The sequence below is a fragment of the Peromyscus leucopus genome, chromosome 4, assembly GCF_004664715.2.
Source record: "Peromyscus leucopus breed LL Stock chromosome 4, UCI_PerLeu_2.1, whole genome shotgun sequence".
NCBI classification, from domain to species: Eukaryota; Metazoa; Chordata; class Mammalia; order Rodentia; family Cricetidae; genus Peromyscus; species Peromyscus leucopus.
This window is the reverse complement of record NC_051066.1, coordinates 7,341,155-7,360,218: the sequence shown is the minus strand read 5'-3', so window position 1 is coordinate 7,360,218 and position 19,064 is coordinate 7,341,155. Positions and strand designations below refer to the sequence as shown.

General features: G+C 47.3%; 1 protein-coding gene across 5 annotated transcripts in view; it reads left to right on the top strand.

Annotated features, from left to right (window-relative positions):
• Nup214 (nucleoporin 214) overlaps positions 1 to 19,064 on the top strand; it is a 91,870-nt gene that overhangs the window by 37,809 nt on the left and 34,997 nt on the right. For all 5 annotated transcript variants that reach the window (XM_037204578.1, XM_028884668.2, XM_028884669.2 and 2 more), the window contains 8 exons: positions 1,442 to 1,624; positions 2,274 to 2,347; positions 2,444 to 2,527; positions 7,980 to 8,243; positions 8,573 to 8,734; positions 12,079 to 12,178; positions 17,096 to 17,177; positions 18,376 to 18,454. In XM_037204578.1, coding sequence (XP_037060473.1) covers positions 1,442 to 1,624; positions 2,274 to 2,347; positions 2,444 to 2,527; positions 7,980 to 8,243; positions 8,573 to 8,734; positions 12,079 to 12,178; positions 17,096 to 17,177; positions 18,376 to 18,454 — 1,028 coding nt within the window. The remainder of the gene's footprint in view (positions 1 to 1,441; positions 1,625 to 2,273; positions 2,348 to 2,443; positions 2,528 to 7,979; positions 8,244 to 8,572; positions 8,735 to 12,078; positions 12,179 to 17,095; positions 17,178 to 18,375; positions 18,455 to 19,064) is intronic.

Sequence of the window (19,064 nt, the reverse complement as noted above, 5' to 3'; positions counted from 1 at the left end):
AATTAGTGATTAGCCCTGTATGGAAACAAAGACTGGGTGTGTTTTGTTATAAAGGTATGGGATCATGGAGCTTTTTCTTGTGACAGTGGGTGTCTTGTCAGGGACAGAAATAGTGTGTGTATAGTTTAGTAAGGAGAAGTAAATAAATGTCACCGTGCTGGGTGGAGCAGGCTGAAAAGCCCAACCAAAGGACCCTCAGCTTGGGAGCAGGGCAGCAGGCTGAGTTCCCCCCAGCTCTGCCCAGGGAGGTTTTTGTGGACTTGAGCCCATGCACACACAGGTGTTTGGGCCCATTACAGATTTCATAGCTCACTACACTACTTGGGATGAGACAGTGAGCTGTCTGCTCTCCTTTCCAGCTGTGTTCCTCTTTGCTTAACAAGTAGGCTTTCCACCCGGCAGTAGTGACTCACGCCTTTAATCCCAGCACTCAGGAGGCAGAGGCAGGCGAATCTCTGTGAGTTTGAGGCCAGCCTGGTCTACAGAGTGAGTTCCAGGACAGCCTGAACTACACGGAGAAACCCTGTCTGAGAAAACAACAACAACAGACTGGTTTCTAAAACTGCACACACTAGCAGGAGCCAGCTTCCTTCCCTGTGCACTGCCTACTCACTGCACGCTCAGTTCCCTTTCTGCAGAGTTCAAGTGCTGGGCATGGTTTCTGTCGCTTGGCACGTCTCTATTTTCAGCCCTTCTCTAAAGCTTACCTTATACCAGAGAGAATCACTCACTTGGCTGCCTTGCTCTTCTCAGTGGTTTTGAGGAAAGGAAATAAAACTGGAAGTTTCTGTTGTGCATCAGCAGCTTTCATTCTCAATCAGTTCTGTGGTGATAGATGGACAGACAGACAAGAGCAAACCAACCAGCTGGTCACATAGGACCGCCAGTTTTGTTTTATTTCTATATTTTTTTCCTCACGTTAATAGAAACATTTTTACCAATGGTTAAAGGTTTATAATGAAAAACAAAGGAATCTAGACCTGTGTCTCTCTGGCCTTAGACCTGCCATCCAGCAGCATTCGCACATCTGTTTAATTCTCTCGGGGAGATGATCGCCCAGCTCGCAGCACCTGTACTGTCTCCATCAGCGGACAGCTGCAGGGTTTGCCCAGGCTGGCTCCTGTCTTCCGCCCCCTGCTTTGTTTCCTTAGTGAGTGTAACTCCATACAGAAGAACCCTCGGGTCTCAGCGGACAGCTGCAGGGTTTGCCCAGGCTGGCTCCTGTCTTCTGCCCCGTCGTCTTCCCGAGTACCTCCCGCTTTGCCCAGTTTGGACTGTGCTCTGCTGCAGCCCCTCATGCCCTCCCTCTTCTGTGTATTGTCTTGATGTTTCTTCTCTGCGGGGGGTTTTCCATTTTATTATTTTCCCTGTTAGAATTGCAGCCCCGTGTGTTGTGGTGTAGAAAGGAGCCATTTGTATCTATTTTTCTGTTTGCTGCCAGGCGCCTGCTTGTGCCAGAACGAGAGACGCTTTTTAACACACTAGCCAACAACCGGGAAATCATCAACCAGCAGAGGAAGAGGTTGAATCACCTGGTGGACAGTCTGCAGCAGCTCCGCCTCTATAACCAGACATCCCCATGGAACCTGCCCTCAACACTTTCAACTCAGAACAGCACTCACAGGTGTGCAAGTGACTGCTGGTGCATGGGGGAGGTGCTCAGAGTACGTGAGCATGTGAGCACGGGAGGCATGCGTTTGAAAACAGTGTTGCAGTCTGTCAGCTATGCTGTCCTGGCCAGGTTCTGCAAGCCCTCTGACCCCTGGGTCCTTTGCTTGAAAGGAAGGGTGACAGTGCCTGCCCTCAGGGTGTGTGTTGGCTGTAATGCATGGAGTGAGTGCTGTGCCTGATGAAGCAGGTTCTCAACAGGCCACAGCAGTTTCCATAGTAACACCGAGGCAGTTTTATAGCCAATAGCTAATAGGGTTATATTTTCTAACTTCCTTCAGAAGCCCAGATTTGCCATTCTGCTCTAGTGTGGAGCTGTGCGGATCCTTGCAGTTAGCCGGTTTACTTTGAACTTACCCTGTCGGTGTTGTGTTTCTGCTTTAGGCATGTGTAATTTCGTCGTCCTTTCTGCTAAGGCACCATATTAGGCTTAGTGCGGGAGAATGTAGCGCTGAGGTTGTTAGCTTTCCTCCTGTTTATTGTTGGGCGGCTGTGTCTCTAGAGAATATTCTGTAATCTCTTGGGCTTAGATATTGAGAACAGTGTATATCACTTAGCCTCTGCCTTCTCATGGTTGGTTTGGATGTAACACTGCCCTATTTCAGTTTTGACAGTGACCTTGAAAGCCTGCTCAAAACTACCATTGAATCTCACACCAAGCCCTCTCCCAGAGTGCCAGGTAAGTGCTCGCTCTCAGACCACCGGCACAGCTCGTGCTCTAACCTGGCTTTTTAAAGTGAACCTTACATTTATGGGTTGATGACTTTTCTTGCAGCGAAACTGTCCCCTGCGAAACAGGCCCAACTAAGGAACTTCTTGGCCAAAAGGAAGACCCCTCCAGTGAGGTCCACTGCTCCAGGTAAAGAGAACTGGCCCTGGAGTCCTCAGCATGAGCTGTGGAGTGCTAGGGCACATGGAGGTGGGCTGGCTGCTTATGGCTTGAATGGAAGGTGAGAAAACAGTCTCAGAATCAACTGTCATTCTGCATATGTACTGGACTAAAAAGCAGTACTTGTATTGTGGACGAAACAACTCAAGGTGATTCTTGGGGCTTTGATGTCATGCAGTCTCTCAGTTAGATGATAATGATACAGAATGACTTGGGGTTGGCTGAGTTGGAACCTAGCCTCAAAGCTTTCATGGGTTCTTGGCAACATTACACTTGAGAAAAGTCTTCTTAAGGAGAAACTGTAGTTAGCCAGTGATGACTTAAATGCTTGCTAAGGGACTGGTAAGTGACTAGTGACTGAAGGCAGATGGTATCTGTGTAGTGAAAGGAAAGAACTGACTCTTGCTGTCCTTTGACCTGCACGTGTCATGGTGGCTCACACATGTGCGCGCGCACACCACACAACAAGTAAATAATGTATTTTTTCAAAACTTGCTGAAAAGCAGCAATAGAAGAGATGAAAGGTTCTTTTTAAATTTCTATCTAAAATTCCCTAACTTCTTTTTTCTTTCAGTATTGGTGGTAAAACCCTGAACCTAGCACATACCAGGGGCCTTGACCGAAACCATTGAGCTGCATCCCTACCCCTTAATTTACCTTTTTGTTTTAAGATAGGGTCTCATGTAGCTCAGGCTAGCCTGAAACTCAAATGTGTTTCATTTTCCAAAGCTAAGATTACATTGTGCCATTGCCCTGGTGATTTTCAGCAGTGTGTATGACCTCCAGCACAGTGTTTTCCAATCTCTGCCATTTCAGTCCTTTCCTGGTAGAGCTGCTGCACCCCCACCACCCCCACCCCCGACAGGGTTTTTCTGTGTAACAGTCCTGGCTGTCCTGTAGACCAGACTGGCCTCGAACTCACAGAGATCTGCCTGCCTCTGCCTCCCGAGTGCTGGGAGTAAAGGTGTGCGCTGCCACACCCAGCTTGGAGCTGCTTCTTAAGTCTTCTGCCTACAGAAGAGCTCAACAGACACTCTTCCTTGACCACCTCTGCTCAGGCCACCGCTTTTGGGGGGAAGAAAATGTCAGCACACATGAGCATGTCGAGCACCTGGTTCTTGGTCACTGTCTTCCTCCCCTGAGACGGAGTCTCTGAACTGGAGCTGGCGGCTCCATTAGGCCTCCCGTCCTTGCCTCTCTTCCAGAGACAGGGTTATAGGTCCCCCCTGCATGCCTGCTTTTTAGACGGGTGCATCTGGGTCCTCCTGTTTACACAGCATGTACTGTTGGCCACTGAGTCATCTCCTTAGCTCCATCAGGCCACCTTTCTGTTACAGCTCCTCACATTCTAAGGCTCCCCCATACTGTCCCACTGCACCTTCCAGGTCTGTGGTACTGTCTTAGGATTTTTGTTTCTGTGGAAAAAAAAAAAAACTACGACCAAAATCCACTTGGAAAGGAGAGGGTTGATTTCATCTTTCAGCATGTGGTTTATCATCTGGGGAAGTCAGGACAGGGACTCAAGGTCGGACCCTGGAGGAGGAGCTGATGCAGAGGCCATGGAGGAGTGCTGCTTCCTGGCTTGCTCCTCGTGCCTTGCTCAACCTGCTTTCCTATAGCACCTGGTACCGTCAGCAGGTGGTTGGCAATGCCCACAGTCAGCTGGACCCTCCCACATCAATCATCCACCAAGAAAATGTCCCACAGACTTGCCTATAGGCCATTTTTTCAGTTGAGATTCCCTCTTCACTTATAATTCTAGCTTAATGTCAAGTTGACAGAAAAAAACAAAAACCAACCAGACAGGCACCAATGCCTGTTACCTGCAGCCAACACCACCATAATCAAACTTCTCGAGACCTTTTTCCCACTCTCTGTTTGTACTCTTTGACTAGGTGCCTGATCCTGACTGTAGACCACATCATGTGTTAGAGAGCCATCACACATTTACCCGGTCTTGTTAGCCTTGGCTGTTGTCAGGAGGTTATGTAAAACATCATCAGTCAGATCTGATTGTATCTTTATGGTTGAGTCCTTAGACGTGAGGTTTATGTAACTGTTTATTCAGCAAATGTGATTGCCTACCTTGGTTCCAGATAGTGATAAATAAGATAACAAGGTCTGACCACTCACAGTGTGAATAAAGAGCATAAACATCATGGAAGCGGCACAGTATACCTGTGGAATTATAATAGCACATGCTAGGGAGGATAACCCAGGATATGGAAGCTTTGTTTTGAAGATGTAGTCCAGACTGGCTTTCAGGAACTCTGTGTAGTGAAGAATGACGATGAACTTACGAACTCTGAACAGTGTTCATTATAAACTCTGTCTCCACCTCCTAAATGCTAGGATTCCAGACATTGACACCACCCATAGTTTACATAAACTTTTTTGCCTTGTTTTTTGAGACAGGATTTCTCTGTGTAGCCCTGGCTGTCCTAGAACTAGCTCTGTAGACCAGGTTGGCCTCAAACTCAGATCCGAGTACTGAGATTAAAGATGTACAGTACCACTGTCCAGCTACATATAAATTTTATTAAATTTTAAAATTGTAATATAGTACACAAAAAAGTGCACAAAACAAAAATGAATGTAATGTCTACTAAAGTTAAGAAACAGGACATAGGGGCTGGAGTGATTGCTCCACTTAAGAGCATTGACTGGTCTGGAGGATCTGGGTTCAATTCCCAGCACCCACATGGCAGCTCACAATTGTAACTCCAGTTCCAGGGGATCTGACACCTTACACAGACAGACAAGCAGGCAGAAACGCCAGTGCAGCTAAGTAAATCTTAAATTTTTCTTAGAGAGAGAGAGAGAGAGAGAGAGAGAGAGAGAGAGAGAGAGAGAGAGAGAGAGAGAGAACAAGAACATGCCAGCTTCTTAGAAAGCCTCTTGGGGCTGAAGAGACAGACGCTCAGTAAGAACCTGCTCTGCGGCATGCAGCCCTGAGGGCACACCCTCAGCACCCAGCTCTACGGGATGGAGGCAGGCTAAGCCCTAGATGTTACTGACTGACCAGCCTAACCACAGTAGCAAATTGTGACTCAGTAATAAGATGGAACACGACAGTGGAAATGTCCTGTTCCAGTTTCCACACACTCATGCACACCTCTCTTGCACTCACCACATTCCCTCTTCTTAAAGAATGTTATGTGGGAATATGTGGACGTTATATCTTTGCATGTATTTTTAAAATCTTATCTATTTTATGTTTGTGTCATTTTGAATATATTATTTTGTAAAAAGAAAGAAACCTCTAAGAATCTAGTCACTGAGCACCCCCATTACCTTTCACCTATGTGGGATGATCTATGTCGTAACATGGGTTTGACTTCTCTTTCTTTACTATGGGAAAAAATGTGCTTCTGTAGCCATTCTGTCTTCCAATTTCAAGGCAGTGTTCAGAAAATTACCGAAGTACTCCATATTTATAAAATAAGCTTTCTGATGGGTGACTTTGCCCAGCAGTAGGTTCCTGTGAGCTTCTGAGCACATTGAAAGTAGACCAGACTGAGCTGTGATGTGTGGCAGCCTCTATGGATTGTGTGCCCTTCTGACTTGTTTCTTCAGCTTCGAGTGGGTTTGTCCAGTGTGGTCCTGCTGTAGCTAAAGGAGTGTCCGTCTCTATTTGCCAGTCAGTATTTCCCACCGTTACATCACCTCTCCCTCCCTCTGTATACTACAGTAAAATTGTTGTTAGGACTGTGTTGGTACTGAGGATCAAACCCAGGCTGTACATGTTAGACGAGTGTTTTAGACTGAACCCACGACCAGCCCTGTTCCCTTGTTGTTTTTCCTGAACTATTTAGTGAGAGACGGGTACCAGGGCTCCGGGAGGGCTCCTTTGTGTGCTGCAGCAAGTGACCGCCGACCTAGTGCTCCCGATGGCATCTACTGCTGCAGCACGTGCAGGCCAGGCCAGGCACTCTGTGCCTCAGCTGGGGCCTCTGCAAGGACAGGGACTGGCCCCAAGGGTCGGCTCAGCAGCTGCTCTGTGGGAACTGTGTGTGGTAAAGATACACTGTCAAGTGCTTGGAAGTCACAGTCCCTTGGAGCAGCAGGATGAGCTCCTTGTCCTCTCTGTTGCTGTTCCTTAGAATTTACGTATACCGCTTTAATTTCATGGTCATTTTGATCATATAAATATATGTGTCTTGACAAGATAACACTATTAAATGTAACAAAGACCAAAAAAAAATAACAGCTCTGCCATATTGCACAGATAAATTAATTCAGCTGGCTTCCCCAGGGCCCCACTGAACAACTTTTGGTCAGAAATGGAAGACACAGGATCTACATTCTTGATATTGAAAAATAACAGTATCAAGTTGTTAGTAGAAAATAAACTAACATTTTGGGTCCTGACATATATAGCTCTATCTATATATCTATATATCTATCTATATGGCCCACCATGAAGTTGTTTGCCTCAGAATACTTGATAACAGCATAGTCCAGTTGTAAAGGCTGCTGCCCATTGAGTACTTGAAATGTGCATTTGAGAAATAGAACTTTCTGTGTCTTTACACTTGATTTAATTATTTTTATTATTTATGTGTTTATTTATTTATTTACTTTCTTACTTGAGACTGGGTCTACATAGTTCTGGCTGACCTAGAACTATGCAAACCATATTGGCCTTGAACTCACACAGATCCACCTGCCTCTACCTCCCGATTGCTGGGATTAAAGGTGTCTACCGCCACCACCGCTGTACTGAACTACTTTAAGTAGCCATAGTGTCTGGTGGGCAGCAGAGCCCTGGCGTGTGGCCCTGGTTTTCAGTTGGATCTGTTATGTCACACTCATGCTGAGACAGTCAGATCTTGTGGCATGATTTGCCTACAGGACGGACAAACAACAATGGAAGAACGCTGCTTTGAATACCTTGACAAGGAAAGGGGACTAAGCATGTTGTTTTTCCAGTGCACAGTAATAACATTTATTTGGAAGTTCTAAGTAGAAGGTGGCATAAGACCTGACCCCACAATATAAAGAAGAAAGAGCAGAGGAGGCCAGAGTTAAATTCCACGTCGAGAGTCACTGGGCTCATTTAGATGTGTTTGAGACACTCGGGCCATTCCCACTCTGGCAGCCTATTGTGGTTATTCTGAGGTTACTGTTGGAAAGCAGCTGGGATGTGTGAGTGTTCAGCCCTGCCCTGTGAGCTGGCCTGTCACCAGTTTTTCTCCTGTGAGAGTTCCACCAGCGTTGATAGTTAGGCTGTCCGTGACCTAGCAGCTTAGCTTCTGAAGCCCCCTTTGAGCAAAGGCCCCAAACCATCATATTCACATTCATCCAAGTATAAAGTAATGAAAATGCTTTACAAGTTGGATGTGTATGTCTCTATTAGCGAAATGGCACAGCTTTTGGGTTTGCTTTGTCTAATGTTATCTTCGGGGTGGGGCTTCTGTAGCCAGCCTGTCTCGGTCGGCCTTCCTGTCTCAGAGGTACTATGAAGACTTAGATGAAGCCAGCTCCACATCATCCATCTCTCAGCCTCTGGAGGGAGAAGATGCCCGGTCACCCTGCAAAGAGGAGGAGGCTGTGGTCCAGGTCCATCGGCATGCCCCTGTGGTCCGCACACCTTCTATCCAACCCAGTCTCCTGCCCCAGGCGATGCCTTTTGCTAAGCCTCACCTGATTCATAGTTCTTCACCTGCTGTAATGAGCTCTTCAAGTAAGTCGGCAACTAAAACTGTGACCATGGGGCAGGGTGGCTGTCGAGCTGCATGTCCATGAGGCGGTCACTCACTGAGGCCGTCTGCATTGTGCTCTCACTGCTGCGGGTGGGGGCAGGGCTGTGTGCCAGTGCTTCCAGCAAAGACACGGTGCTGGAGCAAAGCCATTACAGGAAAGCAGCTCTGTAGTGCTCTAAATGATCGCTTGTAGTGCTTAAGAACTTTAATTTTAGCATTTTTCCTACAGCCTAATAGAATTTACCATTTTAAGTTTTCTGTGTTCCTTTCACTGGCCCAATTTTTCTGATAATTTTTCTTTTCCCCTCAGTCTCTACATCAGCTAGCAAAATTATTCCTCAAGGAGCCGACAGCACAATGCTGGCAACCAAAACGGTTAAGCATGGTGCACCAGGTCCTTCCCACCCCGTCGCAGCTCCCCAGGCAGCTGCTGCTGCAGCCCTGAGACGACAGATGGCCAATCAGGCACCAGGTGAAGACTACAGCCCCGTTCCTAGGAGAGTAGCTGGGCTATCCAGGCGTGGGCTCTGGGGTGGGAGACAGCTGTCTCTCTGGCTGCTCCTCAGAATAGAAGGCTAACTCGATGGCCTTCATCCCTGTGAGGAGAGCTCCCGGGAGGCAGAGACTAGGTCTCGTGGTTTGTTTTTTTTTTTTTTTTGCTTTGAAGAGGAGGTATTAGAAGTGACACCATTAGTTTCATGGGAAATTGATGGGTTTTGATGCTGATAATTCCTACTTTTAACTGGTGATCTTTGCTTTGGTCTTGGAAATTAAACCATCTGACATAATTAGAACAATATTTTAAGGATCCCATCCACTGGAAGGGTAGCTGTAGTGTGCCTGCTTGTGTTCCAGCGGTGAGAGAGTCAGCAGAGAAAGTTACCAAGGCTGTATATACCGGAGCTCGGCCTTCACAGATGCACTCTTCTGTGCTGATGTTGTCATTGGTCTCTAGTTAGGGCTTACCTCGGCAGGACTTAACAGGCTAGGGCTCGGACTCGGCTAGTTGTCACTGCTTGTCACTTGGCAAGCCAGTGGTTCTCAGTCGGGCTGTTCTCCTTCCACCTGGCCCAGACAGTTAGCAGGAGTGGTGCCTGGGGAGGGTGAGGGAGAGTCTTAACCACAAGGAGGGTCACTTATTCCCAGTGTGAAGAGTGCCAGGGTTTGAAGACTGGTAATGCCAGACATCTTCACTAAGGAGACTCAAAGAGACCTGGTGGTTTCATACAGGTAAAAAAGAACTATGAACCAGACAGTGGCTCATACTTCTAATGCTAGCACTCAGGGGCTGAAGGAGGCAGATTGTCACGAGTTCATAACCAGTCTGGGCAGTATGGTGAACGTGGGGTCTGCGTGGGCCACAGAGTGAAGCCCTGTCTCAAAAAAAAAAAAAAAAGCAGGACTGGAGAGATGACTCAGTGGTTAAGAACACTGGCTGTTCTTCCAGAAGACTTGGTGGTTTCTATTCCCAGCACCCACAAGGTAGCTCACAACTGTCTTTAACTCCAAGATCTGGCACCCTCACACAGACATATATGCAGGCAAAACACCAATGAACATAAAATAAAAATAAATTTTTTTTTTTTTTTTTTTTTTGGTTTTTCCGAGACAGGGTTTCTCTGTGTAGCTTTGCGCCTGTCCTGGAACTCACTTGGTAGCCCAGGCTGGCCTCGAACTCACAGAGATCCGCCTGGCTCTGCCTCCCGAGTGCTGGGATTAAAGGCGTGCGCCACCGCCGCCCGGCTAAATTATTTTTTTTAAAAAGCAAAAAATAAAAACTACTAAACAGCCATAGGTCAAGTTTAAATATAGCCTTCTTAAGATAGCTAAAATAAATAATGAAAAGTAACGACAAGATAACTCTTGAAGGTACATTTAAGCTTTCAGAACACATAGTTCTTTGATGATCCCTTTATTACGTGGACAAATGGGATCTTGTGATTACACTCATGAGGTTCCAAGTCCAGCACATGATTTGAAAAGTTAAGATCTGTGAGGATTTGGGATGGTGTACTGAAGACAGGAGTAAGAGTTACTACACATCCTAGGTGCCTGGGTTTGCCCAGGAGACCAGAGAGCTTTGCTCAGGCCTTTCCGGTTGTTAATAACAGAATGTCATTAAGGCTTATAAAACATGATGGAAAATTAAGGCAAAAATAAATAAGCGAGGTGATCACATGTTTAATCCCAGCATTGGGAGGCAGAGGCAGGTGAATCTCTGATTTCGAGGCCAGCCTGGTCTACAGAGTGAGTTCTAAGACAGCCAATAATGAGATCGTGCGACAAAAGGAAAAAAACTGATAAAGCTGCTGAGGTAGAAATAAATAAGGTCCATGTCAGATGAGTGTCCCTGTGGTCACTCTGTCCTCCAGGCCTGGGCCTCTTCCCTCACTCTGTCCTCCAGGCCTGGGCCTCTTCCCTCACTCTGTCCTCCAGGCTCCTGGACCTCTTCCCTCACTCTGCACTCCAGGCCTGGACCTCTTCCCTCACTCTGTCCTCCAGGCCTGGGCCTCTTCCCTCACTCTGTCCTCCAGGCCTAGGCCTCTTCCCTCACTCTGCACTCCAGGCCTGGACCTCTTCCCTCACTCTGTCCTCCAGGCTCCTGGGCCTCTTCCTCACTCTGTCCTCCAGGCCTGGGCCTCTTCCCTCACTCTGTCCTCCAGGCCTGGGCCTCTTCCCTCACTCTGTCCTCCAGGCCTGGGCCTCTTCCCTCACTCTGTCCTCCAGGCCTGGGCCTCTTCCCTCACTCTGTCCTCCAGGCCTGGGCCTCTTCCCTCACTCTGTCCTCCAGGCCTGGGCCTCTTCCCTCACTCTGTCCTCCAGGCCTGGGCCTCTTCCCTCACTCTGTCCTCCAGGCCTGGGCCTCTTCCCTCACTCTGTCCTCCAGGCCTGGGCCTCTTCCCTCACTCTGTCCTCCAGGCCTGGGCCTCTTCCCTCACTCTGTCCTCCAGGCTCCTGGGCCTCTTCCCTCATTCTGTCCTCCAGGCCTGGGCCTCTTCCCTCACTCTGTCCTCCAGGCTCCTGGACCTCTTCCCTCACTCTGTCCTCCAGGCCTGGGCCTCTTCCCTCACTCTGTCCTCCAGGCCTGGGCCTCTTCCCTCACTCTGTCCTCCAGGCCTGGACCTCTTCCTCACTCTGCACTCCAGGCCTGGACCTCTTCCCTTACTCTTTCCCAGCTCAGTTCTCACACTGACTCACTGTGTCATCTGCACTTGAGGCAGCTTTTGTATTGGTACACTTCCACAGAGCCTGCCCATCCTAAGTCTTTGGGAAAAGGAGGACAGATGAAGGACGGCAGCAGCCCTGACTGAGTGCTGTGAATGCTCTGGGTGTGGCCATCCCTTTCAAGATGAGCCGGCAGTCTGGCTGGGATCTGGGTTCTGCTGCAGATCGCTGGCATCCCTCCATGCCATTATGTTTTTTTAGATGCCATTGAAGTACATTCCTTGGCCTTTGGTAACACAGCTCAGCCAGGTATTCTATTGCCCACGCTGCTGAGTAGATTTCCTTTCTTTCTTTCTTTCTTTCTTTTTTTTTTTTTCTGTTTTGTTTTGTTTTGTTTTTCGAGACAGGGTTTCTCTGCGTAGCTTTGCGCCTTTCCTGGAGCTCACTTGGTAGCCCAGGCTGGCCTCGAACTCACAGAGATCCACCTGGCTCTGCCTCCCGAGTGCTGGGATTAAAGGCGTGCGCCACCACTGCCCGGCAAGATTTCCTTTCTATAAGGTTGCTGTCTGCCCAAGGTCATGTCCTGGATGTTCATTTCTTTTGATCTTTTGCAGGAATTAATGTGGTTCTCTCTCTTCCCTGTCTACATAGCTGTGAGCACTCTCACCGAGTCAACTTTGAAGAATGTCCCTCAAGTGGTAAATGTCCAAGAACTGAAGAGTAACCCTGCAACTCCTTCTGTGGTCATGAGGTATGTCCCGGCTCTTCTGTGTGTTCATCCCACAGTGTGCTGTCATGGAGGCACTTTGCCTGGAGGGAGCACTGCTGTCACATGTGACTTTTCTCCCTGTGGAGGAATGGACAGCCACAGCTAAGTTTTTAGGAAGGCAGTTTTTCACCTTGCCAGAAATTGGCTGCAGACTATGGTCTATGAATATTTTGCTGGGTGCAGAGTTGCATGGGCACCCACTAAGCTATAAGTCAGGTGTAAAGATTGCTATATCCACGGTGTTTTTTTGTTTTTTGTTTTTTTTTTTTATGTTCTCAGGGTTCCAAAATTGATATTTCAAGTACTAGTGACCAATGCATAATGAAGATGGTGTGGAGAGTGACAGTGCCCTCCCTGACTTCCTCTCTCCCAGCACTTGAATTCTCTTAAGTTAGCTTGTCTTCTTAAGAAGGAACAGGGCCGGGCAGTGGTGGTGCATGCCTTTAATCCCCGCACTCTGGAGGCAGAGCCAGATGGATCTCTGTGAGTTCGAGGCCGGCCTGGTCTACAGAGTGAGTTCCAGGACAACCAGGACTAAACCCTGTCTCAGGGAAAAAAAAGAAGGAACAGTATTTGAGAAGCAAGCATCTGTGCTTGCAGAACTTCTGCTTTTCCTCCGTGCTAGTCTAGACAAGATCCTTGCCAGAGGTTCCAACCAGCCCCATCCCGTGTGCGTGTGTGTGTGTTGTGTACACCACTCATGCACTACTCACTGCACAATTTTGGAGCCACATTCCTTCTAGAGCAATTAGCTTCCCTATGGAAATGTTGGGGGACATTCCTTCGACTTGAATTGGGGATTATCAGGGACCAGTGTCTTTAGGACACTGTGTCTGGTGCTCACGGATAGCCGGTGGAAAGGGGGGCAACCCCAGGCCCCGTGTTTTTACACTGCATTCTTGTTCTCTGTGCCACTGTGGAGCAGACCTGCCTACCCAAGGTTCCATTTTCGTTTTCAGTGGCCTTCTCACACTGTCTGCTGGACTTCAGTTGTTTGCGTGTTGTTCTATTTACCACCACTGCCTGCTGTAAAACTTTATAATTATCTCAGGGTCAGACTAATGGCCAAGAAACCAAATTTGCCCTCTTTGTTGTCTTGAAATGACTCAAGGCTGGTATTTGTGGTTGCTGTGAGCTCCTCAGAGAACTCTGAAGTTGGGAATTACAGCAGATGCCCATCACAGAGAAGTCAGGAAGCCACTGGAAGGCAGAGTGCTGTTAGGAGGAGGCCTGTGGGCAGAGTGTGGGTTGGTACTTCTCAGATGCTGACCACTAGCCGAAGGATGGAAGCGCCTTTCTCCTTTGCCTGTGCTCAGATCACCTCTTAGCTCACCTGCTCCTGCTCTCTGACGGCGGCAGGGTTTCTAGCTCTGCTCTTCTCCAACAAAAAACCACAAGTGCTGGCGGGAGATTTTAAAATCTGCTCTTTATTTTCTGTGTGTGTGTGTGTGCCTGCAGGAGCCTGTGGAGACCAGAGAGAGTGTCAGAACCCCCAGGAACTGGAGTTCCAGGTGTCTTGTGAGCCACCCTGCATGGGTGCTCATAACTGAACCCAGGTCCTCTGCTGGAGCAATTAGTGTTCCTAATGCTAGGCTATTGGAGTTGGACTCTGATACAGTTATTGAACTTATGTACCCAGTGCCTAAAACATAATTTCCATTTTAGCTTTAAAATTGTGTTCAGTTATGTTTATGTTCATGTGCATACATGTGCCCGGGCACATGTGGAGATCAAAAGACAACTCGTGGAAGTGTGTAAATTCACGGAAGAAAAGACTTGTTTGTGGCAGCTCCTAATAGCCTCTGACATTCTGTACTTGAGTATTTATACACTGTTTAGTCTCTTAGGATGGCTTATTGTTGATAACTCGGTTAGGCTATAGTGTATACAGTTTACGTCAGCATAGTCTGTCTTCACGTGATCCACTCTAAAGAACAGTGCAACACTTAGCACGGTGCTCGGTTTCTCCCTACGGTCCATATATAGCAATCAAATCTATATATTTGATTTCTACCTGTCCCACACCCTGTGGGACATTTTTATAAACAGCTGGCTGTCTTGTAAATGGATTTCTTACTTAATTTTTTTTAATTAGTTTTTTGAGACAGGGTCTCACTGTGGCCCTAACTGGTCTTGCACTCACAGAGATCTACCTTACCTGTGTCTCAGGAATATGAGGCTCAGCAGAAAGGACAGTACCTGTTAGGTGTGTCTCCATGGGCAGGTTTCAGGAAAGCCTCAGTAAGTTTGGACTCTATTAAATCAGTGGTTCTCCACCTTCCTAATGCTGTGACCCTTTAATACAGTTCCTCATGGTGTGATCCCCACCATAGAATTATTTTCATTGCTACTTCATAACTAGTTTTGCTACTGTTGTGAATCATAATGTAAATGTTTTCTAATGGTCCTAGGCAAGCCCTGTGAAAGCATCATTCAGCATGCAAGGTCACAACCAGTAGGTTGAGAGTAGCTGTATTAAATAAAAGTAACATACGCTGGGGGAAGCGGTCCATGCTTTTAATCCCAGCCCTTGGGAGGCAGAGAGTGGGCAGGCCAATCTCAGAGTTTGAGGCCAGCCAGGACTACACAGAAACCTTGCCTCTGAAGAAAATCAATAAATACATAAAGTAACATTTTTATTAGTTTCTCTTTTTCCCTCTAGGCTTGTTGTTGTTTCTTATTTTCTTGATAAGCTATGCTCTTGCCTCACTTTTGAATGAATACCAAAAAATTCATTATTCATTACATAATTCACTAGCATGTAGTTTGGTTCTGCCCCGTCATATATGAGTTTTTATTAAAAGATACACTAATAATTAAAATTCTCTAATAGAAGACATGTGTCTCATGGTTTAGGCCATTTAAGCTGTTGAAATAGGTGAAAGAATGAGTCATTTTTGACCTTTCCCAGCAATGGGCAAAATACTTACCACACAGAAAGGGCCTGCAAAACCCTGGAATGTCTCACAGCATTCACGGCTCTGGTTCTCACTGTCTGTTTTCTCACAAGTGCTGTGGTAGTTGCTTCCGTGTGTGGTGTGTGTGTGTGTGTGTGTGTGTGTTTTACATTCATGTATGTGTATACATCATATGTGTGCCTGGTGCCATACAGGCCAGAAGAAGGTATTGTATTCCCTAGGATTAGTTACAGGCAATGGTGAACTGCCACGTGTGTGCTGGAAATTGAGTCTAGGTTCTGTGTAAGTGTTCTTAGCCACTCTTAGCCCAGTTGTTTCTTTTGGGAACAGAGTATACAGGTGATGTATGTAGATCTGTGTCAGGTTCCTCTTGCTGGAAAGCAGAATATAGTTACCCAAAATAGGGTAATTCTGAACCTGGGTTTCCCACATATTCTCATGGGCATTTCAAGCTGTTGACTTCCCTCCTTTGGCCTGTGTTTGTGCACAGTCCTTGAGTGTGTTCATTTGGGAGTGTGCTGTCCTTTGCTGTTCGCCCTTTGAGTTGTGGTGGAGATTGCTTGGAGCTGGTTTATTGATAGGTTTATTGGCTGCTTGTGCCAAGCAGCGTTTCTCCACCGCGGTGTCACGTGGCACAGTGTGCTAGTCCTGTGCCTCCTCGTTTTGCGTTTGGGGATCTGGGGTGCCCGGGAGACATGTGGCATAATCACAGTAAATAGAACAGTACTGCATGCGACTAAGCGATCGGGATTTAACGTACCCTCGTGTTGTCACCAAATTTTAGATGTAAATATTTTCCAGGATTTGGAGAAATTGCTATTTTTAATCTTCATTTCTAGTTTTACATAAGAGTTTCATTTCCCTTGTGGGTTTCTGTCTTCAAGTTGACTGAATCCACCCTGGGATCTTGGGTCCCAGCAGTCTCGCCAGCACATTCCTTCTCTGAGATGAGCAGAGCCGAGGTAGCGCAGCACCCGAGGACCTGTGGGGTGAGCGTCTGGGGCACTTTCGCAGCTGCTTTTGTTCTTGCAGAATCATCATGGGGTTTCTTTCCCTGAGTCTGTTTTTCTTCTCCGGTCTAATCCAGACAGGGTATCTCTGTGTACTGGAACTCGCTTGGTAGACCAGGCTGGCCTTGAACTCGGAGATCCTCCTGCTTCTGCCTCACAAGTGCTGAGATTAAAGATGTGTACCACCACCACCTGGCATCAAATTAATTTTTGATGGAAAGTTATTAATACTCCTCCCTCAAGTCTGAAAAGTGTTCTAAAAAAACAAATCCCACAGCTACAATTGCTACTATATATTCCAGTTAAGTAGCATTAGGCTAGGACAAAGAAGTTAAAGCTCCCCGAAATGCTAAGGACGTCTGTCTCTGATTGCACTGATAGGTGGACTCCTCATATGCTCTCACTAGCTAGGGAGTGAAGAGTGGTTCCCTGAGGACAGCTCTGGGCTGGTGAGAGGTGTCTTGGAAATTGGGAGTACGTCATAGAGGAGCCCCGATGCAGACCGAAGTGGAGTAGTGGTGCTGTGGAGCCCCCCATAGCTGCTCTGTGAACATCCAGTCTCTGGTAGCACCTTTGTTGTATGTGTGGCTGGTCCTCTTTTTTCAGGCTTGAAAAAGAGAATCGGAACTTCCCCACACGGTCTAAAACTAGGGAAGCAGGAAGGAAGGATGCCAATTGTCTCAATAAGAACAACATCTATTTGGAAATGATCACAAATTGTGTCATGGAATTGTAGAATGGAAAATGCCACCAAGGTCATTATTTTGAATTTTATATGATTGAAAGCCCAGGTTGCATTTAAAAACTAATTAATTTTTCAACAGAATGTCTAGTGAGTTTGGCTGGGGTCTCGGATATCTATTTCTGCCGCCGCCGAGTGTTCTCATCTACTGAACAGGGAACTAACTGGCTCGAGGACGAGCATGTTTGTCCCTGGCCCTGTCTCTGAGCAAATGCTTTGTGTCTTTCAGTTCTTCAGTGCCGCCGCCGCCCTCAACAACCAAAACACCTCACGCAGTGTTAGCCCCGGTGGCTGCCGGCCAGGCTAAGCAGGTATCTTACCGATGGGTCCTTTGTCAGTCATGTCTACTGTCTCTGCAGCTGAAGACTGCTTTACGACTTGGCTTCGTTTAAATGAATGTGATTCTTAGAAAGGCTGTTATTTCTTTTCCATAATCCATGCCAGTCTTGATTGACATGGTTAACCAGAGTAATAAGTCAAGACCTGATACTGTCATCATGTACCGTTGACACTCTGCTCTAGCCACCACAGACCATATGCTATTGATAGAATGCTTTTGGATGGGGTGTTTTAGTTTGCAGGAGATGTTTGTTTGTTTTGACTTAACATTCATGAATCTGACTTGTACAGTAGGTGTTGAGATATGTCCCTTTTGAGGCAGCCGAGGTCAGGTAACCCAGGTGGCCTCATCCAGTCAGGAACTGGTCGGAAGAGCTGGGACCCAAGGCTGCCCAGGCTCTGTCTTTACTGCTCCCGCCGCACTGTTGAGAGTCAGTGTTGGGTCTGGCTTGTCTTCCTCCTGCAGCTCTGCTTTTCAGAGTTGGCAAGTTTTCAGTGATGCTGTGTCTAGCTTTGACTTCTGACTGGTTGTTATTAGTTAAACAGAACAAAAGAAAATGATAGAGAAAAATGGAGGGGTGTGACTAGGAGGAGCTAGAAGGGAAACGAGCTCGCTGGAGCTTTCCCTGTAGTCTTGGTCTCTCATATCTGCCTTGGACATACACAGCTTTAGATGGCACTTGAAACCAGAGTTAAGATTGTGTCTTCAGAGCTGCCATGATGAGTTCCCAGCCCCCTTCTGTGCCTTAGCTTGCCTCTCTTCTTCCGGAAGATGTGTGGTTAACTCCTACACCTTGGCAGGTGAGGACAGCAGGCAGAGCCCAGGTGTTTTCCTGCTCGTTCTGCTTAAGCTCACTAAACAGAGCTGGGCTGTTTCCCTCATTTGCCCATTCATTCCTCTACCAAGCACTCAAGTGCCATGTTTGTGCCAAACACCATCCTAGGCACTGAGAAGTCACCTTTGAGCCACACAGGCGTCTCCAGTGTGATGATATAGGTGATTGACTCAAAACATTTACTATTTTTCCTTTCCCCCTTTTTTTGAGTAATTAAACTGAATTCATGTGTTTTTGCTTGCTTAGTTTGTTTTCACGTTTCCATCTTACATGTTCATTTATTCCAGTGATGGTTAGCAGTTTAGCATAACAGTTTCTCTTGTGTTCTGTACAGGGGTCTCTGATCAATTCCTTCAAGCCGCCGGGACCCACACCAGTATCCTGTCACTTGTCCTCTGGCGATAAAGCTGCAGGTGAGTCTGCATGTCTGGTTTAGGAGATGAAGCTGAAAGATGCTCCTGATAGTTCTCCACGCAGATCACCGAGCCAGCAGGCAGGCAAAGAAGAACAGATGCTGTTTTCCGAAGGCCTCAGCTCGGAGGAATTGCTGGGGTTGGGTGGACTGCTGTTGGTAGGAGCAGTGTCTGTAGGGAGCAGTCTTCAGGCTGTAATAGGGGTGTTGGAAAAGGCTGCAGTAGACATTTTCTGTGCCCACTGTCAACGTTCACACTTAGACCAGGAGAGTAAACTGTGTTTCCCTTTGGAGCAGAGGCATTAGTCCTTGACATGTCCAGGACCCTGTCAGTCATCACCCATTCACCCGGGCATCATTGGCTCCCCACGTCCAATCCCTGGAAGCCCCTAGTTTTCATGGCACCTTTGTCAGTGTCTGCTGTTGATCTCGTCCTTAGCCACCTCGGGGGCCCCACAGCTTCCATCTGAACAGCCTGTGCTGACTAGTTCTGCATATCACCACTCTGGGCGTCGAGCTTTAATTTTCATTTCCATTCTCCAGCAGATTTGGTTAGAGACTGAACGTGACATGGAAGCTGCCCACTTCGCATAATGGCCACCAGTCACCCA